This window comes from Zosterops lateralis, assembly GCF_965231275.1.
Source record: "Zosterops lateralis genome assembly, chromosome: 26".
In the NCBI taxonomy this organism is placed as follows: domain Eukaryota; kingdom Metazoa; phylum Chordata; class Aves; order Passeriformes; family Zosteropidae; genus Zosterops; species Zosterops lateralis.
Genome location: NC_139786.1, coordinates 1,783,783 through 1,810,279, shown reverse-complemented (window position 1 = coordinate 1,810,279; position 26,497 = coordinate 1,783,783). Strand labels below are relative to the sequence as shown.

At 44.8% G+C, this 26,497-nt stretch overlaps 1 protein-coding gene across 4 annotated transcripts; it reads right to left on the bottom strand.

Annotated features, from left to right (window-relative positions):
* Positions 1 to 257: 257 nt before the first annotated feature.
* Positions 258 to 26,479, bottom strand: KCTD20 (potassium channel tetramerization domain containing 20). Of its 4 annotated transcripts, none has more exons than XM_083878243.1 (9): positions 26,424 to 26,479; positions 22,092 to 22,163; positions 7,103 to 7,299; positions 6,206 to 6,485; positions 5,058 to 5,160; positions 4,414 to 4,534; positions 3,282 to 3,479; positions 2,716 to 2,826; positions 258 to 1,284 (listed from the first exon to the last, which is right to left on the bottom strand). In XM_083878243.1, exons 3-9 carry the CDS (start codon positions 7,248 to 7,250, stop codon positions 992 to 994), a joined length of 1,254 nt encoding a protein of 417 aa, XP_083734369.1. In that variant the 5' UTR covers positions 7,251 to 7,299; positions 22,092 to 22,163; positions 26,424 to 26,479; the 3' UTR covers positions 258 to 991. The 4 variants fall into 4 exon arrangements, with proteins under 4 accessions (XP_083734369.1, XP_083734370.1, XP_083734371.1 ...); XM_083878244.1 differs by having other exon boundaries at positions 26,394 to 26,446; XM_083878245.1 differs by lacking the exons at positions 22,092 to 22,163; positions 26,424 to 26,479 and adding an exon at positions 21,935 to 22,068.
* Between the last annotated feature and the right edge of the window lie 18 nt (positions 26,480 to 26,497).

Genomic DNA, 26,497 nt, shown 5'->3' with positions numbered 1-26,497 from the left:
GGTTTACTATTGGTATTTCTTACCTGAGAGCAAAATAGTTCAGTCAGTTCCAAACTGGGAAGAAAGTAGTTGGCTTTTAAAAGCTGCAGCAGCAGCTCCTTGGAGAGTCTACAGCAATTCTGACTGACTGACCAAGGATTTTACTCAGGTAGTAAACTGGGAGCTCCTCCACTGGCTTTATTTGTCTTAGCAGGGGGATGGAGAAAACTCAAAGTCTTCAGCATGCACAGTCACCTCTAGAAAGCTTCTGACATCTATTTGGCTATTAACAGATTTATTTTATTGGTAAAATATCAGCTACAGTCACTTTTGGGTTTTCTTTCAGCATGATCTACTCATTTTACTGAACTTAACAGAAAACATCTCTAAAAACAATGATTCCATCTCACAGAGAAATACAGATGGGGAATTCCTGTGAGCAGGCATATGCTTCCTATGGAACTGGCTCCTCCTTCCCTAGAGCAGCAGTACACCACGCTGGATCCAAAGCCAGGTGGCAGTGCAAACAGATTCCTCCACGCTCAGGGTTTTGCTGTCACACTGTGCTACATTTCTGCTGGTTGATATAGAATATCATCTGTCCTGCTTTGATGTTCACTCCTCTGTAACTCACAAAAACAAAGCTGTGCCTAATGATAAAGGACAGCTTTGTCTTGACAGGCCCAGAATTTCCTCTCTCATGTCAAACAAGACGTTTCTACACACTTGTGCTCTTCCTTCAGAAGTTTAGATAAAATATTCAGCACCCACAATCCAGAAGCCTTTGTAGTAGAAACAACAGGTCATTTCTTTTTGTCTGAGGAGACGTCGCTTTTGATCGCACAATTAAGACTATGGAGTGTGGCTCTTTATTAACATGCTTGAAATATGACAACGCAGTAAGAGCATGAACGAGGATAAAGCACCTTGCAGGAGTCTGTGTCCCATCACCTGGGATCAAACTACGGCGAGAGGTTCCCACATCCAGCAGGATTCTCCACCCTGAGCCATGCTAATCCGGTAGATCGTTAACAACCATCTGGGAGAAGGGGGCGTTCAGCCTGTCCAGTTCATCCACTTGTGGGGGGTGATGCATTATCACCTCGTGGTCCTCTGAAACATCATCCCCCACGGTGACCAGGTTTGTCAGGGATTTGCTCCGGACGCACTGGAAGTCGACGTGGCGGCTCTTGCCCTCCTCCTTCTCCCAGGACATCTGGATGAAGGGTCGCTGCACGTAGTTGTAAATCACCTCGGAGCGCCCGCCCGGCCTCCTCTTCACCTTCTCCTTGCACGTGGGGTACCCTGCAAAACACAGACAGACACTCAGTTCCACTGCACCTCTCTGGCTCACAAAGGGACAACAGGACTCCAGAACATCCAGGGAGGAGTGATTGTGGGGTCAGGGTGGGACACACACACACACAGAGCTCAGATTCCACACTTAGCATTATTGTCTTGCAAAAGACTGTTCTCTTTTCCCCTGCAAAGGACACCTGGAAGGCTGGACATCCTCTAAGAAGGAAAACTTAAAGGTCCAGGAGTAGGTCATCCCCATGTGCCAAAAGATCCTTCTCATCCAGTGAGGATGGGAAGGAAAAAGGGGCAGATAAATCAGGAGGACTATGAGGATGTCATGAGGTTATGTGGGGAGAAAATGAGGAGTCAAGGCTGGACATGAGCCCAGGTGGGCAGCAAGGCCAAGGGCACCTGGGCTGTACCAGCCACGGTCTGTCCTGCAGGCCCAGGGCAGTGACTGTCCCCCTGTGCAGGGCACTGCTCAGGCACCTCGAGTACTCTGTTCATTTTGGGCCCCATTGCAAGAGAGACATTGAGGGGCTGGAGCCTGTCCAGGGAAGGGAGTGGAACTGGGAAGGGTCTGGAGCAGCTGAGGGAGCTGAGAAAGGGGCTCAGCCTGGAGAAAAGAAGGTTCTGGAAGGACCTTTTGGCTCTGCACAACTCCCTGACAGGAAGGGGCAACCAGGAGGGGGTTCAGCCTCTGCTCCTGGAGAACAAGGGATAGGACAAGAGGAAACAGCCTCAAACTGTGCTGGAGGGTTTAGATTGGATATTAGGAAAAAATTCTTCACCAGGGTTGTCCAGCCCTGGCACAAGATCCAGAGCAGTGGTAGAGTCACCATCCCTGGAAAGATTTTAAAGATATTTGGATGTGGCACTTGGGGATGCGATGGGCTTAGAAGTTCTTGGTTAATGGTTGGACTCAATCATCTCAGAGGGTTTTTCCAACCTAAATAATTCCATGATTCTCTGACAAGAGGGTGCAGCACTGTGTGCAGTCAGCCTGCAGGTGCTGCACAGCACCAGCCATTCTGTGAACAAACACAGCTACTATAAAAATAAGTCTCCCAGGACAGAGCCCAGCATTCTTTAAGCTCCCTAAGGGAATGTTTGGATCAGCAGGTGGAAGCATTTGACTCCTGTTTCCTGTTTACTCATTCCTAAGGAGACAAGTCTTTCTCCTGCAGTAGCTCTTACTTCCCTTTAAACTTTTAAGCCTCTTGGCCAATTTCAGTGGAACATGGTACAGGTAAAGTAAAACTGTGCTAAGTTTTAACTGGTTTCATAAAGATAAATGTAAAACACAGAGTAAACAAGGAAATGCCTGGAATCCAGAAGAATCCAGGCTTTACTGACTGTGGAGTCCAGAAGAATCCAGGCTTTACTGACTATGGAGACACCTGGTTCTGCATTTCCCCTGCTGAAGCAGCTCTTTACCTTCAATGCCAATGCGGATGTTCTTCAGGCCCCGCTCCTTTAACACAGCCTTTGCCACGTCCCGGTTCTCGATGTACTTGAAGAATCTGTACAGCTTAGAACTGTAAAGGACTTGAGAAATAAAAGGGGTGATTAGAATCTATAAAGAGGAACCTTCTCCCTGATTCTGACATGCCCTGCTGTGCCAAAAGCCAGGTGTGGATTCCAAGAATTGCTTTCAGGTGTCTGTTTTCCTCACTGGGATTAATTGCACTTCCTTGTGGGAGGGCAGAGATGCACATCAGTGTCTCCACAGACTGGGTGGTGATGGGAGTGTAAAGCAAAGAATATTCCCTCACTAAGGAGCCAGGAAAAGACTGAGGGGGAGGCAGAAACAGAAGGAAAAGTGCAGTGAGTGCTGAGATCAGTTCTAACTAGCCAGGCATGCTGCCTCCAGCAGCACCCAGCTCATACAGAGCACACAAATCACGGCTCCACGTGCCAGCATTTGCTCCTGGAGGAATCCAGTTTGGGAATGTGTCTTTTCATTATGGCTGTGTGTGTGGAACAGAGTGCAGAGCCCTTACTTTGTGAATACTCCTCTCCCATGGGAGGTGGGTGATCCTCATCCCAGTCCACGGTGTCCTCGTCGGTCAGCACCACGATGTGACACTCCCGCTCCCCTTTCCTGGCACTGTCCACCATGATGGGCAGGATCAGCTCCTCCAGGTAGCTGTCAAACTGCTTGTGAGCCCCATCATTGGAGAGCTCGTGTAACAGAGCACCTGAGGAGACACAGAGCACAAGAGCTTTGCTGCAGCATGAAAATATCTCAGCTCTGCATGTCCCAGATCCATCCGAGAGCACAGCCAGAATTCTCCTTCAGACTAAATGCTCAACATATGTTCAGACACATCAACAGCCTCCAGATCCAGAACTGGCAAAGTCAGAAGTGCAGGCTGCATTTCAAATGGGATGCAAATTGCACTGCAGAACCATTCCATTCCCATTAAAAACCCACCAAGCTCCAATCAATACAGTGAAACAGTAACAGACTGAATAATTAATTCATCATGATACTTGAATTTCCAGCAACAACTTCTGCCCTTGAAAATACTTTTTGCTGCCTTCTCTGTGATCACTCACCAGAGAACAGGGCAGGAAATTCCACCCACAGCCTGTGTTATGATACCACACACCCCATTTCAGTAAAGTGCCTTTCACAGACCTGCTTGTGTTAAAAGTATTTCTTTTTGCCAGCATGCCCACCAAAAAGCTGCTCCAAATCAAATCCCTTCATTACCAGGAATTCTACAACTTTCCAGAATTGGTATCCTTGGTTCCTGCTCTGCCCATCAGCCTTTAGCTTAAATTATTCACAATTCTCTGGTACATTTTGGATAGGGGTTATAATGCTGCTTTTAGCCTTCATTTTATTGGCAGTAACAGCAAGTCCTGCTCAGCCTCTGTTAGAAAAAGAGACTAAAATGTTTGTAATTTGCTTTTGGAGCAAAGTGCCTGTGTTCTGAAGGATTCAGTCACTTCGCTTTGGATGGAAGCAGCCAAAAGAAAGTTGTTTAAATGCAACTTGAGCCTCAGTGAAATCCACATGTTCATGCTTAAAATAAAGCATAAGATAAAGAACTGCACTGAATCAGGATCAGAGTGCTGAACGCTCTGCAGATGATCTCCTAAGAGCTGATTTCTCTCCATACTTACTTAAATCTTGACATTTGATTGTGTTGAAATCAAAGTTTATGCAGAGGTAATCGCACGTGTCTCGAAGGTCTGGGATGGAAATCCCATCAGGGCAGTTAATGATTCCAGTTTTGTAATAATCCTGTGAATAAAGGACAGTTTTAGGAGAGAAAAATTAAGAACATCTTGGACTATGATAATTCCTAATTACTTCTTTATTTTATTTACTAACATTGGAGAGACACTGAAACTATTTATAGTTCTGTGTACTGTGAAACAGCCCCCTGCTTGTCTGAGAATCTACACCTTTTTGCAGATCCTCTGTGGTCTGATAAATGATGAGCTCCAGCTAAAACTTCCCCATGGCACAGGGTTTCATAACATCTCATATGCAATATGCATTTATATGCAAACACAAGGTCAGGATACAGCTCAGGAATTACAACAGCAGGACACAGAAAAGGTAAAAGGCAACACAAGCAAATATCTGAAATGTGGATTTATCCCAAAGCCTGCTGTATTTTTCCTTTAGCAATCACAACGCAAAACATAAAACCAGAATATCCCAGGGAGTGCAGCTGCCTGGAGATGGCTGAGCTGTGCAAATGTGACACAAAGATTGTTCCTCCCCTCCCTCTCCTGCCCAGGTGCAGAGCTGCCCTCACCAGCACGGTGCGGAACACGGCCGAGCTGATCCCCTCCGCGATCTCGTACTCGCCCTTCTCGTTGGGCCGGGTGAAGTTGTATTCTCTGCCTGGCCCAAACATCCTGAAGAGGTAAATGACAATGTAAGTGCACAAGAAAATGGAAATGCATTTATTCCAAAGAAAAACAGGTGCATTGGGGTTAAGAAGCTTTTTCTCTGTGAGGGTGGTGAGGCCCTGGCAGAGGGTGCCCAGAGCAGCTGTGGCTGCCCCAGCCCTGGAAATGTCCAAAGTCAGGCTGGATGGAGCTTGGAATAACCTGGGATAGTGGAAAGTGCCCCTGCTCATGGCAGAGAGTGCAATGAACTGAGCTTTAAGGTCCCTTGCAGCTGAGGCCATTCCATGATTCTGCCAGGAAGGCCAGCAGTGATACAGAGATACAGTAAGTTAAACCTCCACTCCAATCTCTTCCCTAGTAAATAAGGACAAGAGCTGGCTCAAGGCGGCCTGGCCTCTGTTGCTATGGCTACTGAACTCTAAGGAACAAGCCAAAGGAACAGATCATTCAGTCCTGGGGCAGAAAATCCCCTGGCAATAAAGTCCTTGCACTGACCTACACCAGCTAACTCCACATGGCTTTAGATGTCTTGTTTTACACAATAACCCATGCAAGGGTCAGTGACCCAACAGAAACCTTTGGTCAGAGAGGGAGGAAAGTGCTGGCAGTACAGCACACGAGGATTTCTTGGTGCAGCAACAGGCTCCAACCCCTCAGCAGGAGCTGAGTAATTTCTCTTTCAGGAGAATATCGAGAAGTGGCAGCAGGAGGGGATGGAGCATTATCATATTCCCCATTCACGTGGGAGGTTATCAGCTGGGGACAGATGTACAGCTTACAGACCAGGCAAACACTTGGGGAGAAGGCAAAAGGAGGCCACCTTTGGCAAGAAATGTACATTTTTTGATGTACGTGCACCAAAGGGAGACTTATCTAGAGAATTACCAACCCTCCATCTGGTCAGGTCTTCTGGGCCTCACCCACAGCCAAATTCTGACTGAGGTCACCGTGTGTACAGATGAGATCACAAAACAAACATTACATGTTTATTCCATTAAAAAAATAAATTAGACTGTCTTGAGGTACCTTGAAGGTAACAGAAGTGACCCACCTTCCCAGCATGGTGTCAGGGTGAGCAGTGAAGATCTGGGGATTCACTGCAAAGCGGGTGCCATCCACTACCAGGGTCACTTTCTCTGGAGCTACTGTCTGGGAACTGCTGCTTGAAGACAATGCACAACATCCGTGGCGTTCCTGGGTGTTAAAATATTCCAGCTGTCTCTTGTTTCCATCTGGGATGTGGCAGTTGTGAGGTTCTTCAGGAGCAGAGAGCATGCTGCTGATCTGGGGACTCACTGGGCAAGCGTTGTGTCGGCATTCAGAATCCGAACCTGAGGGACACAAACAAACGTTGAAAAGAGAGAAGAGAATTTATTGAAAAATATCATTTCATAGTAACACTTCCTACTGAAATGAGAAAACTGAGTCATGCAATAATTAAGGATGTCATAACTGTCAGGGTGATGTTATATGACATAAAACTAGGCTGTTATTGAACTGAACCAGCAGCTGGATGTTTTGGTGAGCAATGGTGCTTAATGTTCCTTGTCAAAGCAAGATGGATTTGAGTGAAAAGGGCAGGAGCACAGGAACCAAACAAGGCTGGAGATACAGATCCAGGGCTGTCACAGGAAGCTGAGCAGCAGCACACAGCTCACCAGAGTGGTGCAGGCAGCAGTGCCCAGTGCCAGGCTGTGGTGGGCACACAGGACTGCACAGGTGCCTGCAGTGAATCTGATCAGGGCCAGCCCCAGGCTGTTCCCGTGGGTCCTGCCAAGGTGCTGAACTCTGCTGTGAACTTCTGTCCTTTAGAGCAGCCTGGCACAGGCAGGGCACATACTCCCCAGTGCAAACTGCCCTGTGACACTGGAACATTTTCCAAAACACCCCTTAAAGCCCAAAACATCATCTGCCTTAAAGATTCCATGGTTGAGGGCACTATCCTTACCTTCACTCCTGGGAACTGCAGGGCTGTGACCTCCTGTCACCACAGAACTTTCTTCTGACTCCTGGGCTGCTACAGTTCTGTTTTCCACAGGACAATTGGAGTCCAGATTTCTCAACCAGTCTGTGCCCCCAGCACAGTTGCCATTCATGCTGGGCCTCCGTGCTGTGAGGAGTTGCTGCCGTTTCCTCAGAGAAGAGCTGCAGAGAGAATTCCAGGTTGTTAGTTTTGGGAGAAACTCCCAAGCAATGAAGTTCAAATCCCTGTATTTGCTACCACAAACAAGGTCTTTGAGGCTCAAAAGGCATTTCTTCAGGTATTTAACTGTTTCAGAGGCTACTTATGCCTCTACCCTCACCTGAGAAGAGGGGAAAAAAGATTTTAGAGTAATCAGGTGTTTATTAAATCTATTTAATCTAAAAATCTTCATTTTTTTAAAGCTAGGTCTAAAGCCACTGATGTCTTTAGACCACCACATTTGTGTTCCTGCAAATACTTTCCTGGCAACTCCTCCAGACCTCTACAGCCCTTTAAAAATATTTATATTCTTGATTCCCAGTCCTGGCCAAATGAGCTGTATAACATTGTTACAGCCTGAAATACAACATTTTCCCAGTTAACAGCTCAGGCATTGCCTCTTAACCACCCTGAGGTTTGACCAGGAGGTTCCCTGCTCCCAGTCATTGCTTGGTTTTGGTTCTTTCTTCTTGATTTATGCCATGCTGTCACACAGTGCTCCCCCACAAGTATTTAACCCACAACAAACACTTGGCCAGTGCAGAGCAGCCCCACACATGATGCTTTAACCACTGCCCCTCAGATCTGGGATGCTCTTCCAGCACATGCAGAGACACAGCTTCTTTTTATTCCAAATAAAATTCCTTCCTCCTTCTGTCTTTAAGACCCACTTCACTCCTTGGTACCTCCTACCAGATCAGATCTCTTTGCTGTCTTTTTTCCTTCATTCTCCCTGGCATTTGTTTCCTCTGGATAAGAACCAGGTCTCCTCTCTTGGCTTCAAGTGTTTTTCCTTTCACTCTCTCAAACATAAAACACCAATTTCCTCATTAATGAATTTTTCCAATTTCCCCCCTGCAGAACAATTGTCCTGTGTTTTTCCCTTGGCTGACTGAAGGCTGCAGGGCCTGGGGGTGCCATCTCTGACTCCTGGCAGGACACTGCCATGGCACAGACAAAGCACATAAAACAGCACTAATAAATAACCCATAAAACAGCACTAATAAATAACCCATAAAACAGCACTAATAAAACAGCAAAATGCCAAGTCAGAGTTGCTGAGTTTTCTGGCCAGCACCTGCTGAGGGTGAAAGCCTTAATGAGCAGTTCAGTGGTGACTTTCAAGCCCATCATTACCACCAGTCTGAATTAAGCATTTTATTCTTAATGAGAATTTTAAAAAGGAGTAACAATTCATTTCTTTTTTTCCGTAAACCCAATTTTAAGTTGCCAGCATTATTATATCTGTATATTTTTAGAAAATCTGCTGCTTACACATCATGTGATGGTCATCCAAAGGAAGATTTTTGGCAACAACAAATCCATTTCTTTTTTTAAAGGCTCTGACCTTTAAAATTGACCATGTCCAGTGGATCAAAAAGTCAACTATTCCCATTTCATAGCACTGTAATTATTGCTAAGAAATTGAATTTTTCAAGATTACAAATGTTAAAGTATTTATACAATACTGTGATTTCAAACACATTTACTGAATTATTACATTGTATGTTTTGACCCTGAGATCGGCTCAGTTGGCTGGAGCACGATGCTGATAACACCAAGATTGGACATTCAATCCCTGCATGGGCCATTCACTGAAGAGTTGGACTTAATGATCCTTGTGGGTCCCCTTCAACTCAGAACATTCTGCAATCTGTAATCTGAACCAAAATGCTTTAAAAATTTGGTAACTGCACTTTGACTGAAAGTCAAGACCCGTTTTTTAAAAATGCAGTTTGATTTATTTGTGGAAAAGTATTTTGAGATGGGGAAAAAATACTCTTGTTGAGCAGATACATAATTATTACTCTAACACTAAGGGAAAGCCCTTAAGGGGAGGCTCAAATTTTTGAGATTTGCTGGTTGTCAGGAGGAGCCCCAAAATAATGCTCTGGGTTGGAGAGATCTTAAAGCATCTCAAGGGATAATTCCCACTAGCCCAAGCTGCTCAGAGAACTCTTTTCCTCTTGCATTAACTTTCCTGTATTGAAACAATATCCATGACAAAGCTGCTGCTACCACACTCCCCAGGGAACAGAATTTGCTCTGTGAGCTGACAAGAACTCCATTAAGAAAACAAGATAAGCATAAAATTTACTTCTTGGGCCTCTTTCTTCCAGGAGTGCTCAATTGCTGCAGCCCTGCCAACAACCTCCCCTTGTGGTGCCTGAACAATCTCTTGATTATTTAATGCATTACTCAGCAGAGAGGAGAAATCAGGCAGGAAATCAGATGAATAAGCAGAGTATATGAAGGCAAAGAGCAGCTTTATTCAGAGGACACTTAAGACTCCATAAGTTCCCCAGAGCTCTGCCTTACAAGCCCCATTTCAGTGATGTCAAATAGCAGGAAACACCAACAGACTGAATTTCACAACAACCAAACTGGGTTGGGTGAATGTTGAAATCTTTGTTCATCACCTCAAGCTCTGAATTAAATGCAGAGACCTTGCACACCCTTCAGCAGAGTCCTTCACTACAGCAGCAAAGAAATTATTTACAGAACTATCACCAGTCACACAGGAACTACAACACACCAATTTTCCCTTGTCATTCCCCCCTTTCTGCTGGTTAATCAGCTAAGCAGGATTGTCAAGGAAAAAAAAATGTCCTGCCTGACACTTTTCTCCTTCTTTTCTGTAACACGAAGCTGAGCACCAAGAAAACCTGCTAAAAAACAGCTGCTCCTTGCAATGTGGTGGCTCTCCTGAGCATAAGATCTGATTTTCCTCTTTCCTGGAAGTGGAACATCCAGTCCTGCTGATCATCCTACCCAGCTCAGGCTGATGGCATTCCCCTGTCTCCTGCCATGCCAAAATCCTGCACGTAGTGTGTCAGCAGAATTGAGGGAAATGAGAAAAGATCTTTTAGCACATCTGGCAGGTACAATAAATCCCCAAACTGGTCATTTAATGTGACAAATATATTGCAAACACACCCAGAACCCAGTGGGGAAACAAGTACATAAAGACTTCAAGGCCAAACTCCTGCCTGACCAGCTTACAAATGTCCTGGTTTCCTTTCATACCCAGGATCAAGGAGAACTACCCGTGGTGAGAATGAATGCCTATAAATAATAATTAGCACCATTCAGCTTCAAAGCTTTTTACAAATATTAACTGCTCATTGCTCCTAAGAGCCCTGGGAAGCACTGCAGGGAAGCGTTTTATGAGAGAAAACAGGGACACAGAGGCAGAGACCTAATCCTGAGGATCAGAGCAGCCCCAGTGCCTACTCAGGTGTTACTCTGACTTGGAGCACGTTCACTGCTCAGCTCCCTCCACCAGCAGCACAAACACTCTCAGGTTACCACCCTCCTTAGAGGGCTCTTTCCATGCACGTTTTCACCCTCTGGGAAGTGTAAATTGGCTCAGCAGTGAACAGGCAACCCTTCTCTGTGACCTGTTTGTGTGCTCACATCCTGAAGGAGCAGTGCACAGAGGAGCTGAAGCCTCACAGCTGGACTGTGGGAACTGGACACTCAGGAGCAGCAAAAGTCCCATGTCACATCCAGCACTAAAAGTTAGAGAAAGAGCTCCTCCAGCCAGAGAAAGGCTGGGATTTAAATGTTTTTAAAGGGAATCAAAATTCCCAGCTGGCTGCTGGTTTTGCCATACTTGGAGCACATTCACTGCTCAGCTCCCTGCACCAGCAGCACAAACACTCTCAGGTTACCACACTCCTTAGAGGGCTCTTTCCATGCACGTTTTCACCCTCTGGGAAGTGTAAATTGGCTCAGCAGTGAACAGGCAACCCCTTCTCTGTGACCTGTTTGTGTGCTCACATCCTGAAGGATCAGGTAAGGATCAGTGCAGAGAGGAGCTGAAGCCTCACAGCTGGATTTTGGGAGTTGGACACTCAGGAGCAGCAAAAGCCCCATGTCACATCCAGCACTAAAGGTCAGAGAAAGAGCTCCTCCAGCCAGAGGAAGGCTGGGATTTTAATTTTTTTAAAGAGAATCAGAATAAAAAAAATCAGAATTCCCATCTGGCCGCTGGTTTTGCCATACTTGGAGCACATGAGCCCCTCCTTCCTCTGGAACACAATGTCAAGAATGAGCTGTGCAACTGCACAAACATCTCTGCTCTCCAGACCCTGTGCTGGTGGTCCCACTGAAACCATCCCTTTTGAACTTGCCTTTTGTTGAGGGAAAAACGTGGAAGTCATATTTAAATTGTTTTTAACCACAAAGTGGAAACCCTTTAATTTTGCAATGCACAAACAATTCATGCTGCAAATGCTTTGCAGAGATAAAGAGGCTGATCCCTGTTCTTTGCAATCCTTAAGGAAGTGTTCTGGAATGTAAAGAGGCTCAGACATCCTCAGCACTGTTATCCTTCCCCACCCTAAGGAATCTAAAGCACATCCAAAGCCACTTCCCAATGCATAAAGTCTCCCCCCATTACTGGGAAGAGCTGAATGGATTTACTTGCACAGAGCACCATGAACAAGGTGATGTGTGCTGTGAAAAGAAACTCAAATACTGCAACGTGGCCAGCAGAGAAAACCCATTTAGATACAGCACATTTATTAAGCAAGAGAATATGAAAGCATCGTTACAAATGTGCTGGTTTCTATTGTTTATTTATTGTATTACATAAATACAATATTTTATTATTTTAATAACTATATACTCCTTATCATTGGATTTTTTTTTTTTCAAGAGCCATTAGGGAGTATTTTAGGTATGAAGAACTTCACAGAAACTTCAAAGAAAAATCTACCAAAATCCATTGAGGAGTAAAGTCCTTGCTATGAGACCTGACAGCTCATACAGGGTCCCAGTGTCATTTGGCATGGCAAGAGAGAGGGTGTAAGACAGTAAAAATAGTAGAAATGAGTTGATTTACTTCACCATTTCGTTTGCAAACGGTGAGGAAGGACCAGCAGTGAGTGAATCAGCTGGTGAACAATCCTCCCGTCTTCCCAAACCACAGCCCAACCATCACGACTGAAATAAACCTCCAAACAACTCATTTTTAAGGTGACAACGCTGCTTTAAGTCTACAAAAACATTCCCGTGTACAATTATTCTCAGAAATATGAGCAAGCAGGAAACACGCGGGCGCAGGGTGTGCCTGACCTAATTCCACAGCCCTGCACTGGGAACAAGATGGATTTCTAATGGAACTGCACGTCTTTCCACAGTGGCTAAAGGTTGGATTTAATTTGTGTCCTGGTTTAACCCCCCTGGGTGGTAACTGAGCCCCAAACAGCCACATGCTCACTGTTCCCTGGTGGGATGGGGAGAGAACTGGAAGAGTAATTTGTGGGTTGAGATCAAGACATTGGAACAGGTGAAGGAAAAGAGAAGGTTGTGTGGAGAACTCACAGCACCTGCCAGGATCTCAAGGGGCTCCAGGGAAGGCAGAGAGGGACTGCAGGACAAAGGGGAATGGCTCCCCACTGCCAGAGGGCAGGGATGGATGGGATATTGGGAGGGAATTGTTCCCTGGGAGGGTGGCAAGGCCCTGGCACAGGGTGCCCAGAGAAGCTGTGGCTGCTCCTGGATCCCTGGAAGTGTCCAAGGCCAGGCTGGATGGGGCTTGGAACAACCTGGGAGAGTGGAAGGTGTCTCTGCCCATGGCAGGGGGTGGAATACAATGAATAGGGGATCCAGGGGCTCTGGGCACCCTGGGCCTCCTCACCCTCCCAGGGAACAATTCCTTCCCAATATCCCATCTAACCCTCCCCTCTGGCAGTGGGAAGCCATTCCCTTGTGCTGTCCTGTCACACCAGGCTCTTGTCCCAAGCCCCTCTGCAGCTCTCCTGGAGTCCCTTTAGGCACTGGAAGGGGCTCTAAGTCTCCCTGGAGCTTTCTCCTGTCCAGGCTGAGCCCCAAGCACTGCCCTGTGCACCTGAACCAACAGAGATTCTCAGGGCAGGGTGAGACTCTGCAGGTGTGGGGTTGGCACTCCCAGGCACCTGTGGATACACCTGGAGCACTAGAGAACAACATGAAAGTGAATTCACATTCACCTTGGACTGCACCAGAGAGAAAAACATCTCACTGCAGCCTTCACGTGCTTTTCACAAACCTTCTACTGAATCCTCATTTCATTTTCCCAACACAAACACGGGCAGACAATAAAAGCTGATTTATAGGTTGAACCAGCACAGGCACATGACAAAAAGCTTTTCCCTTGCTATGAAACAACTCTATCAATACAAAAAGGATTCATTTTCCATCTGGCTTCAAATGATAGATGGAAAATAATGTCCAGCAGGCCTGATGCAATGCAGGACAGCCCGAAAATGTTGGCAAGAGACAGCAAGGAGGCTGATGAAATGCTCGATTGTTTCTCCCATTCTGTGCATAGTGCTGCACTGTTAGCAAATTTACTGACTTACTCATGTACTTGAGGCTCAACAAAAATCCACTGTTTCTACAAATGTAATTCAAAACTACAGTTTTGAATTGACAATATGGGTTTAAAGGTTTAATATTGCACTTGCACACCTTGATTTAAGACCTGGGGGTCACCAGGTCCTTGTGTCACCACTAACACCCAGTTTATGCTCTGAAACACAGCTTTTCTTTTGCCCATTTACAATCACCAAGATTGATACCTGCAGAAAAAAATGGAGATTTATTAACTGGATGTAACCTATTACAGATTTTCCCAGAATAGGAAAGTCACATTGTGACAGCCTCATCAACAGAACAGATGAAATCCATCCAGTAATGTCCCACCATGGGAGCAAAATTCCTCACCACAGCAACAAGTCACTGCTTTTTTATTATTTCCTTCTCTCTAAGGCCCAGGATATTCATGTTAGAGAGCTGTAAAGGGTATTTCCTCACAATACTGGAATAAAGACAATAATCTGAAAAATTATATTTGATCCTCATAAAGAATTTTTTACCACTATGGCAGTTTTGCAAGTATTATCTGATTGAATTCAGTACTTTTAATAAAGCTGGCCATGCCCATATAGAATACAAACCTCCTTCCTTGGCAGAAGGTTGGAGTGTGCAGATCTGATCAGAGAAAAAGAAAAAAAACCAAACCTGTGGCAAAAGATGAGCTGTTGGAGGGTATTTTTGTCTAGAGACAGGAAAAACAAATGTTCCCTGCCAAAATAAACAATACCGAGCTAAATAAAGTTCTAAGGCAGTTGACACCTGTGAGTTACACTTTCTCTTCACCTATGTTAAATTAAGCTACAAATATTTAGGTGAAATAAGTGCTGCAGACAACAGAGTTTGGCTGTGTTCTCTGTTCTACCATTAGCTGCAAAAGTATTTATAAAGCTTTCAGGAAATCCCACACACTTCAGCAAAGCACAAAAGCAAGAGCTGCCTTATCCCTTTGGAATTAAAAAAAAAAAAAAAAAAAAAAAAAAAAAAAAAAAAAGCTTTTATTTCTCAACTTTTGTTCTTAGGCAGCTAAATCAAACTTGCTTCCAAATTCCCACGATTTCAATTGGCTGCATTTATATCACGAGAAATCTGGTTTTTCAATTAGAAAAAAAAAATGAAAATATTGAATGCAGCACCCCTCACTTACTGCCGGCTCATCCGTGCTCGGTGCTCCCTGCACCAGGAATCCCAGGAAATCTTGCTGGAACAGAGGGAAAACACCAGGACAAGGCAAAGCTTCTCAGTTTAAACTCTTTGAGCAGCACTGGACACTCCCCCAAAAGGCCAGGCGGGTTGATTCATGTAAATATTTCAGGTTAAAAGTCTCTCCAGTTGATTCATGGAAAGTTTGAATATAATCTGTGAGTTAACAAAGTCTCCAGGAAGAGCCTCCCAAATATCTCTCTCCACATTCCTCATTCAGACAGTTTTTTTCCAGGAAGAAAAGGCTCAATTTTATCAAATTCTTGGTGCCATTTGGTGAAACACCCTCCTGCCTCCAGAAATCAGCCACCAGAATTTTTGATTATGTACATAAATATGTGCACATGGATTCTCAAACCCAGGAGCCTTAGGCTCCAACAAATTGAGGATAAAATGAGTTATTTTGAGTTATGAGTTATTATTCCCTCAGTGCTCCAGTGCCATGGCCAAGGCAATACATGTTTATGTCACCTGGAAATGTTACCCTCTGTCAGCTCAAATATTAAATCAATTGTTTCTATTTCTTACTGCTTTCCCCTAAGGTACAGCTGGATTGCTCAGAGACTGCTCCGAACACAATTTCATAAAGCAACAGGATTAAATGTATCACATACCATCAATAATATAGAATTTTTAATGCAAAGAGAGTCTAAAAAGGCAGGAAAATATTTTTCTCTTGACTCATGGCAAGGATAAAGTACAAGTCCTGACAAGTCTGAATGAAAGATGCCTTTAGAAAGCTCCTAATTAAAAACAAAACAAGCAATACAACATAGAAAAAAAAAATCCAAGTCACTAATTCACTAACTTTTGTATGTAAAAACTTGTTATAACTTTTGGTTTGAGGGCAAGATTTTATTTCTTTAATGCCCAATTCTCTCATTTGTCCAGATACAGGTACAATAAAGCACCTGTGGGCTGGTAAAGAGGCTCAGGGAATGTAAACACCAAGAGATGTTATCCCACACCAGGTGAGGCTTTGGCTATTATCAGGAGAAAGAATAATTTATATATTTTTATATATAATTTACATAATTTGTATAATTTATAAATTAGCTTTTACAAAGCTGATTTTGTTTTTGAAGGTAATTTTTGTTTTTAGCACAGCAACAGTCCAACTATCCATCTCTCACCTCTTGAGATGAGCAGTGTATTATCACAGTGTGTTTTGAATTACGTAAATTTTAATTAAGTAAAAATTAAAAATTCAGCAAAGACAACGTCCTAAACCAAAATCCCTCACTTCATTTACTACAAAAAGTTATCTGACATTTCACCCACAGCAAAGAGCACCTCCTTGTTCTGACTCTTATTTTAGAAAAGCTCTGAGCAACTCAAAACTCCACCTTCCTCCCCTGGAAGGGATCCCAACAAATAACTGCTCACTCATTCCCAGCTCAATCTGCTACAACTCTGCCCTACAACTGCCATTCACTTCTAACCAATGTCACGGCAGCAGAGCTGGAAAACTAACAATAGGTGGCACATTTTTTGAAAGTTGGATGCAGTTACAGGAGCTTTCAAAATAATAACAATGAAAAAAACTCCCAAAGCAAATCCAAGAACAGAACAAGGGGAGGCTGCAATTAAATTTGCAAGGAAATATTGCCACGTTGAGAAAGAAGTTGAGACTCCAGGTCCAGCAGGAGTTTGTGGAAGGGCAGAACCAGGACTGGGAAAGTTCAGGGGTCCCCAAACAGCATTTGGGGACCTTTCCCAGGTCTGGGAGGGTTCAGGTGTCCCCAACCAGCAGTGAGGACATTTCCCCAGGTCTGGGATGGCTCAGGTGTCCTTAACCAGCATTTGGGGACCTTTCCCCAGCTCTGGGAGGGTTCAGGTGTCCCCAACCAGCATTTGGGGACCTTTCCCAGGTCTGGGAGGGTTCAGGTGTCCCCAACCAGCATTTGGGGACCTTTCCCCAGCTCTGGGAGGGTTCAGGTGTCCCCAACCAGCATTTGGGGACCTTTCCCAGGTCTGGGATGGTTCAGGTGTCCCCAACCAGCAGTGAGGACATTTCCCCAGGTCTGGGATGGTTCAGGTGTCCCCAACCAGCAGTGAGGACATTTCCCCAGGTCTGGGATGGTTCAGGTGTCCCCAACCAGCAGTGAGGACATTTCCCCAGGTCTGGGATGGTTCAGGTGTCCCCAACCAGCAGTGAGGACATTTCCCCAGGTCTGGGAGGGTTCAGGTGTCCTGAGCCAGCACTGGAGGGAACGTTTCCCCAGGTCTGAGAAGGTTCAGGTGTCCCCAACCAGCATTTGGGGACCTTTCCCCAGCTCTGGGAGGGTTCAGGTGTCCCCAGCCAGCATTTGGGGACCTTTCCCCAGGTCTGGGAGGGTTCAGGGGTCCCTGCCAGGGGCATTATCTGCCATCCCCACAGGACTCTGCCCTATCTCACCACAACAGGTGCTGAAGCCTGTTCAGATAAAGCCATCCCTGAATTTTCCTACAGGAGGGCAGAGATGCTCCTTTGAGCTGAGGCACAAAGAGAGAACATCATTATCAGTGTTGTCCTTAGAAAGAACAGAGCTCTCCGAGTCAGACACATGGTTTAATTCTCATTAAGATACAGACAATAAGAAAAAAAGCAAAACAAACATAAGGCTCCTTTCACGGGGCAGCTGCATTAGTAACTGCAAGTAACACTGAGTAATCCAAAACCAAAATAAACACAGGAGTTTTATTTAGCACAATTACAGTTCTTCAGAAAACACCTCCTGATTTATTTTGAGGAAGGCAAGAGCAGGGGCTACAATTTCATCTAGGTGAGGTCAACCATTAGCACTCTGGTAATTCCTGTCAGCACAGAACCTGATACTTTATTTTCAAGACTGAAAAACAGTTCATGATTTCAAACCAGCCAAGGTTTTCAAGGGGACATTGGCAAGACACCTCTCGCTTTGTTTACATGCCTGGATAAATATTTTACATGCCAAGCATAGCTATAACACTTTCTAAGAATATTCCATTACATTCTTGCTTCTATGACTAACAATTCTTCCACAAAAAATATTTGGCTAGGGCTGCATTACAGTAAAATTAGCCAGGAACTGGAGCCATATTTTGAGGGAGTAAAAAAGGGAAAATACCACAAAAAACAAAACAAAACACCAAAATTGAAAAAGCAGAGAAGATGCCTATTTCAACACTCATAATGAGGTGTTTGTGCTGAGGGAAGGTGTCCATTTGGGTACTGGATAAGGTCACTCTTCAAGTTCTAAAATTGAAGTGTATTCCAGAACAGGCCTCTCTGGCTTCTTTTTACCTTCACAAATAAGAACCCAGCAATATTCTATCCCAAACTGTAGCTGGTTTTGTTTTTATCTCAAAGATAACATAAAAAAAAAAAAAAAAAAAAAAAAAAAAAAAAAAAAAAAAAAAAAAAAAAAAAACACAAAAACAAAAAAAAACCACCAAAAAACAAAACAAAACAAAACCCCAAAAAACAAAAAAACAAAAAAAAAAAAAACCCAAAAACAACAACAAAAAAAAAAAACCACAAAAAAACCCCCAAAAAAACCCCCGAAAAACCATAAAAAAAACCACAAAACAAAACAAAACAAACCACAAAACAAAACAAAACACCAAGACTTTTAAAAAGTGACTTATTTCAAGGAAATGGTTTTCAAACCTGTCCTTGTGAGGAATATTCACTCTTCTGCTGAATAATCCAAAAGATTCTCAAATTAATTAACATCTTCCAGCAGTGGAGCTTATGTGTGATTTTAATAAATCCTTAACAAGAAGATATGTTTTCCTGCAGAGCCTTGTAATTAAAGAGTCTATAAATATCCCAAAAAAAGAAGTCTCCTCTAACCTGAAGATTTCAACTCAGTCCTGACCAGAGGTGACCACACTTTAGAGCTCTTAACATGGCCCTGCATGAAATGAGGTGGGTTTTGTCAGTCTGGCTGAAGACACAAGACATCAAGTCTGTGTCTGGTTCACAGGAGGTTTTGTTTTGAGTTGTTATTTTTACTTCAGCTGTGACAGCCTTCTAATTAAAGGTAGCACTAAGTGTCTGCAGCACACGGGGTGAGAGGCTGGAGAACACTCTGTTTTCTGCATTAAGAATTGTTTCATCTCTCAGAAATGCAATCATTCCACTCTCCAAGTGGTGAAGTGGCATTTCCCATAGCTGTTCATACCACCTTTAAAATGCTCTTGGAATGACTTAACAGCACATAAAGGTGCCACAGCTATGGCACATTAACCATTTTTCTGAAAACAACAGATTTTCAAAACCAACTTTAAAAAGGAGATGCCTATGATCTTGGCAAAGAACATTTTGTAACAGGGGACATTTGACAGACAGGACACCATTTAAATATAGCAGAGCACTAATGCACAAAGCTCTCCACAGCTTTACAGTTATCAATAAACAAACCCAGTTTCCCCCTTGAAACCATTAGACTGGTTTCACTTCAGTATCTTGTGCACAGAATCCTCAGATGACCTCCTGTAACTCAGCTGTTTATCACTCCTGGGGTTTGACAGCAAACCTGCACGTTTGCAAGGAGCAAACAGCTCCTTGTATCAAATCTACTAATTCTGGTCTTTCTGAGAGACACCTGCCAGGGGATTTTCACCCCCAGAGCAGTGACAGAGCTGTCCCAGTGCCCAGCACATCCTGAGCCTGAGCTGGGGCAAGGCAGACACATCCAGCCCCATTACTGGATGTGAACCAGGACAGAAATGCTGGGAATGAGAAAGCTCCTCTCCCCACATGCCCAAGAAATGCTCACGATCAATATTGCTCTCCATTAGTGCAGCAGCCAAATCGATGGCTTTGATTGCACTCAAAAAAAAAAGGAGCTTTGAAATGGCTGGGCAGCACAGCTGAGCCCAGAGAGCAGCAGCATTTAGAGGAAAAGCTAAAACCTGCCTGTCCCAAGTGACTCAAACATTAACTAATTTATACATGCTTAGGATGGATCTCAGCAAAGCCTGGATATGGGGGAAAAACCTTATGGTCTTTAGGTGCTTTACATTAAAGCTGAACCACTTCTCAAATATACATGAATAATCTGATTTGTACATCTTATGATTTTTTATATTTGTAACTTGGTCAGTCTGAAAGGAAAAAGAAAAATTAGATCCTATAGAAAAAAAGCCAGGTTGTGTTCATATATATGAGAGAAACTCCATGGATTTAAGAAATCAATTTTTAACAGCAAATCAACACCTGAGGTTTTAATAATCTCTATTTCTTTTCTATTCCTTAGTTGAATTCCTTTCTCAACACAGGCAGTAAAGCCTTTTTTTTCCAAAACCCCTGTCAGTTTAAAGTACACATCCCCCTCCTGAGGCTGTACCAGCCCCTGCCATCTGACCAAGGCCTCCTCAGCGAGCATTAAGACTACAGGGAAGTCTGTGAGTGCCTGCTGGAGCATTTCTGTCAATGGATTAGGGAACTCATTCATAACCACCAACTGCCAGAGCAGATAACATTCCAGACAGACAGGAAGCTTTTCTGTGGGCAGAGATTATGTAACGCCACGGATTTTAATCCACTTGCCCAGAGGAAGAAGAAATGAGCTCACTTTCACGGAGGTTAAAGCCACCTTATTCTGTTTTTTTTCTCTTGTTTGTTGCAGTCATGTTGAACTACCAGATGATACTGAGAGACTTGGAAAATCCACCCTGCTCATCTCCAGTCCCTCCAGAAACTCTGCTGAGATCAGCTTCTCTCTTCCTACCTTTTCCCTACTCACATCTTTTGTGCACCTCTCACCTCAATTTATTCGAGTTACCACGATAACCTGAGAACTGCAGTCATTCAGTTATAAAACAGCCACTGCTTAGAGAAAAATAATGTGAATGGTTATTAAACTGAGCCTATTGCTCAAACTGGGGCAGACGCTTAATCCTGACAGTTTACAGTGATCCAGTGGCATCACATGGACTCATGGATTCACTTCAGGAAACGTGACCAGCTGCTGTCCCAGCACAGTGAGAGCCACAGGGCTGGGCTCCAAGGCACTCAGCTGTGCCTCCCAGTCCAGGAATTATTAAAAACTCCTCTTTTATTCAACGTGACCTTGTTATTTACATCTTCCTCGTCTGTTTTGCAAAGCTGTGTGGCCAAAATTTTGCATCCAAAGCACGTGGCAGCAGCAATCATTAACTGTTACACACTCCTTCTCACTGCTCGTACAAGGGTCAGTTCTGGTTTTTATGGGTGCCAAACTCTGCTTCCTTCTGAAAACTTCCTGATTCAATGGACTAAACTCTCAGGGGTCAGGGACACAGCACTGTTTTATGGGAGCTGGTTGGGAAATGCATCCATTTCTCAGTTATTGGAACACATTCTGTTGTCACTGAGAGCAGGACTGACTAATACACTCTAATCTGGACTATTTGTCCACAAATTGCAGAGCTGTACTCTCATTTCTCTGCCTTTAGTCCATTTCCATCATCTCTTTTTTATTGCTTGTTTTGGCTATTTCTGTATTGAACCTCAGGCAGCTTTTTATTCTCGCAGTAAAAAGCTGAGTAATTCCAGTCACTCTGACAGGGGGATACATATGACTGTAACATTTTATAGTTCACAAGGGTATTTCTGTATTTGTGTGCTCAGTAGCAAAACCAAAGCAATGGCTGAACATTCCTGCTCCCAGGAGCAATTCATGGATTAACACCATTTTTAATGGCTCTTATAACACATTTGAGGTTGTTCTGAGGGCAACAAGAAAAAAAAAAAAATCACAAATTGCAGAAGAAATTACTCAATGTTGAGCTTCAGCAACTACAGCCCGTGTTCAGTGCTGCTTCCAAGACTAACAGACATTGATTTTCTTTCTCAATTTCAGGCCTATACTTATGGACCAGCTGCCCTTCAAAAGTCCTTAGTTCTCTTTTGTGCTCCAAAAAGTGGATCCAAAGTCCACAGGGGCCAGTCTGAAGTCTCTGCTGAGGCTGGAGGACACATTATGATTGCAAATTAGAACTGGAGCAAGACACAGGAGGAGAAATGGTTGTGAAAACTTATAGAATAACACAGGGAAGGCAGGAGTTCAGCTACTTGAGTACCTGTAATTATTGCTCTAAAACACATCCTCTCCCCACAGGCTGGGTTATAAATCCCACCTTCTCTGCACTGACATGGCTCAGAAGAGAGAGGTTGTTTAGTGAACAATCCACATGGATTTTGACCACCCCAAAGCCAGAGAGTCCAAACTGCACCAACCTTGGCAGGGACGGTCCGGCGGCGTTACCCGACGGTCATGACGGGACCCGAGGGGACACCGGGATCACAAACCTGAAATCAGAGTGATTTTCATCAGCAGCTCTCCCCAAAAAACAGATATTGCAATCCCACTGTTTCCATAAAAATGTTAATGACACCAAATTGGTGATTTTCTAAATTTTATGTTAGCTCTGGTTGTGCTATTTATGAATAAAGGGAAGAAAAAATAATGCTGATGGCTCCCCCATCCTTTTAAATTTTCACCCACAGAAAAGGTGTTTATTGTGCTGCTTGTCTGGATGTGGGTTAAATTAGCCATTAATGCACTGATCCTCTGGCTAAATTCACTTTTTATTAAGAAACTCATTTAAAAAATCAGGAGATCCTTTAGACAGCTCAAGTGACCTTTATCAGCAGGCACCAACTCAGCATTTTTCTTGTGAAGAAAGAGCTCATTATCCACACACTCCTCTGGGATCTCCAAACAGAACACAGCAGCTCCAGAATCCACCCCAAGCTGAAGCTTTCAGGAGACTCATTTAGCATTTATTAGGCAGGATTTGACTTTCTAGAAGGAGGAAGAGCTCCTGACAGAGGCTTTGGCAAGACAGAGCACACAGGTGTTATTTCAGCAGTGCTGCAAAGCTCCTTCCCCCAGTTATTTGGCTGCTGAGTTGGCCTTTCATCGTGCACTGACTTTCCAAACAGACTCTGTGATGCAATGATTAATCCAGTCCCACTGCCTGGTCAATGTCCCTTGGTGATCACAGCTTTTGGCAAAAGAGGGACAAAGGTGTTGATGACTACAGCAATGGAGCCTTAAAGCAAATTCATTACACTGGGGGAAATGTAATTTACTTTTCTCTACACCTAAATTTTCTACTAATGGGTTTTCAGGTGTTTAAGTAGAATTAATAGCAAGATTTTTAGCTTTGATTCTCCTGAGTGCACTGTTACACAGTGAACTGAACATTTGGCTGCCTGTCATGGGCACATGGAACGAGTTCAAGATGAGGTCGAGTGACAAACACATCCTGGCATGGCTCAAACTCGGGGCTGAAAGCATCAACTAATAAAATGAAATGATGATTCTGACTTCTCATGACCTGTTAAAGGCAGCCTGAGCCACCAAACAAAATAAATGTTACAATATCCTGAAGAGAAAACTCCAAGCAAGTGGTTATGAAAGCTCTTGGATCCTGAGAAGGCAGGACTGAGCAAGTCAAAACATGAAGGTACTTCAAAGAGACTGAGGTAAGATCAGATTTATGATCAAACCAGCTGAACTAAGAAGAGTTTCTCAAGTCTGATGGTTAAAAATACTTTGGAGATGAAAATATCAATTACTGTGTGCAGAGCTCAGGTAAGGCCATCTCTGGAGCACAGGAAAACAAAATGTAACTTTGAGTGATTTTATTTTAGACACATCTAAAAACCTTAGATGGATCTCAGCTGATACATTTCTGTCAGCACAACCAGTGATGAGGCTTCTGGAATTACCATCTTATCTGTCACTTCAAGAACCGTCTCAAAACCTTTCCAGAAAATAAAAAAAAACCCATGAAAACCCCATTTTCACTTTCTCTGCCTGTAGGTACATGAACTTCTGAGCATCAAACAGCTCAAATGATTTTGTTACTTGGTTCTCACCACTGTTAAGAAGGAGAGAAATAACCAGTTTGGTTCTTTCATCTACAATTTCTTCCAGTTCCCCCTGCAGCTTGACTGACCTCACTGAACTCCACTCACCTGTAGAGAGTAACTACACAAAAACAAAAAGCTCCCCCAAAATAAAATGATGGAATTAACTCCTATTAGAAAGATCATTCCTTTCAAGCCCAAATCAAACACAAAGCTCATCCCCTTTAATTCTGGCAGCATCAAAAGATATAAAAAAAAAAAGCATTTCATGTGCTGCAAATTAGTCTGTCTTGAAACAAAAACAAATAAATCAGCACACACCTTTTTCCACGACAGCAGAACTTACTTGAACCTGTCCTTATGTGCTCTAAGATAAGCTGAAATAAGTCTAGACACAGTCTTCACCTGGTTTACATAAACTGCTGCGTTCAGCCATAAGATCAGAACCTGGATGTTATTATGTTAAATAAAGACAATTGTTGGACAGGCTGCTTTGCAGAAGAGCATTTGTTAGTGATGTAAATACAGAGTTATGCTATAAACAGTGTATTTATTTTAACAAAAGGTGACTGCTTCCCTAAACAGAAAAATAATAATAATAAAGGCACGTGGAAATCAGTCTGGAGAATAATAAGCAAACAGCTTTGACTAAACACTAACCCACAGCTCCTGACCACAATAATTCACTGTTTTGACACTCAGATCACTGAAAACACTTCTGAGAAGTGAGCACTGAGGCGTTTATAACCCTGAGAGCCAGGTGACTGTGAGCAGTGCAGCCTCACAGCCCCTGCTCAGGGTAAACAAGGACACACCAGAGCAGGGAAAGCTCAGCCTTCCTGCTGATTCCCAGACACAACTTCCTTTCCACGAGCTGTTTGTGACAGCAGGAAGGGCTGGGACTGAGCTCAGGATAAGGCTCTCACAGGGACCACAGGTGAATTTTCTGCCTTACAGCCACAATCTACAGCTACAACACCATTTGGGTTGCAGCAATCCTGGCAAAACAATTCAAAACACTCTCCCTACAGAGGTCCTCAACCTCCCAGGTTTACACAATCCCAGAGTGGTTTGGGTGGGAAGAAACCTTAAAGCTCATCCAGTTCCACCTCCTGCCATGGGCAGAGACACCTTCTACTATCCCAGGTGTTCCAAGCCCCATCAAATCTGGCCTTGGGCACTTCCAGGGATCCAGGGGCAGCCACAGCTGCTCTGGGCACCCTGTGCCAGGGCCTCCCCACCCTCACAGGGAAGGAATTTTTCCCAATATCCCATATAAATCTGCAGGTGGAGTCTCACTTGAGTGGGGCAGAGAGGAGGATCAGCCCAGGGCTCTGGGGGTTCTGGGTTCAGTGTAGTGACCAGGGCACATCCAAGCCCTTCTCCCAGGGCTGTTTGCCAGCTCTTCATTCCCATGGATTGATATTGGGCAGTATCAAACATACTGAGGGTTGACATGACCCTGATGCAGCAGCTGGACCTTGGTCTTATTAAACCTCAAACCCAAGACTATTTGCATTATTATCATCCCTTCCCTGAAGAGCCTCAGGTCACTGAGATAGGCAGGATCACAGGAGACACAAAAATGTGCCTGTGGGCTGAGATGGGCTGAGATCTCACTCACCCATTTAGGGGAAAAACCCCTTAGAAACTCCTGCTCCTTTCAAAGCACAGTGGGGCCAGAAAGGAGGGAGGAAAAGGAAGGTTAACTCAAGCCTGTTAAAAAAACCCGTTTAAGAATAACATTACACCAGCCTACAGCCCCAGAAGAGGCGTGGGAGGGCGGTGTCTGACCAAGCAGCACCCCAGGGGGAGGCTGGTTCCATCCTGGGGCTGGTGGGGACAGAGCAGCCTCCCCACAGGACACCGGGCACAGTCTTGGCCCCACACACAGCCCAGGAAAAGGTGAATGTGTCAGGGACACGAGGATGAAGTGGATAACAGTCCCAGCCTGTGCCAAACCCACTGGAGGAGACACTCCAAAGAGCCCCTCTATAACTAAACACTAAAAAGGTGGCAGCACTCCCATCCTCGCAGGTGTCCCCAGTCACTGCACACAAAGTGCTGTCCCCAAACAGCCTCAGGGCAGCCCCCAGGGCCCCTCCAAAGCACATTGACAACAAAAGGGTGACCCCCAGACATCCCCTGAGCCCCACAGCCCACCCCAGCACATCCTCTGTGACCCCCAGACACCCCCTGAGCCCCACAGCCCACCCCAGCACATCCTCTGTGACCCCCAGACACCCCCTGAGCCCCACAGCCCACCCCAGCACATCCTCTGTGACCCTCAGACACTCCCCCAGCCCCACATCCCCTCTGATGGCCAGACACCCCTCCTCAGCTCCCTCATTCATATCCTCTGACACTCTTCCATATCCCCTCTGAGCCCCCCCGAGCTCCCTCCAAAGCCCATTCATAACAACGGAGTCCCTCATCCCCCTCGCCCACAGTTCCTGCGACCCCCAGGCCCCTCTCGGCCCCGCATCCCCCTCTGTGCCCGCTGGGCCAGGAAACACCCCCCCCAACCTCCTTTTCCGGACACAGAGCGCACTGCTGTGACCCGTAACCGCCCTCAAAGCACAGAGAGGACGGAGAAGAACCCCCCGAAGCTCAGAGGAGAGCGGGAAGGAGCCCCCAAAGCCCCGCGGGGTCCCAACCCACCCGCGGCCGGCAAAGGCCTCACTCACTCACCGCGTCCCCGCCGCGGCCGCTCCCTCGGGCGGGCGGTGGGCGGGGCCCCGCCAATGAGCACCGCCCACCGCCCA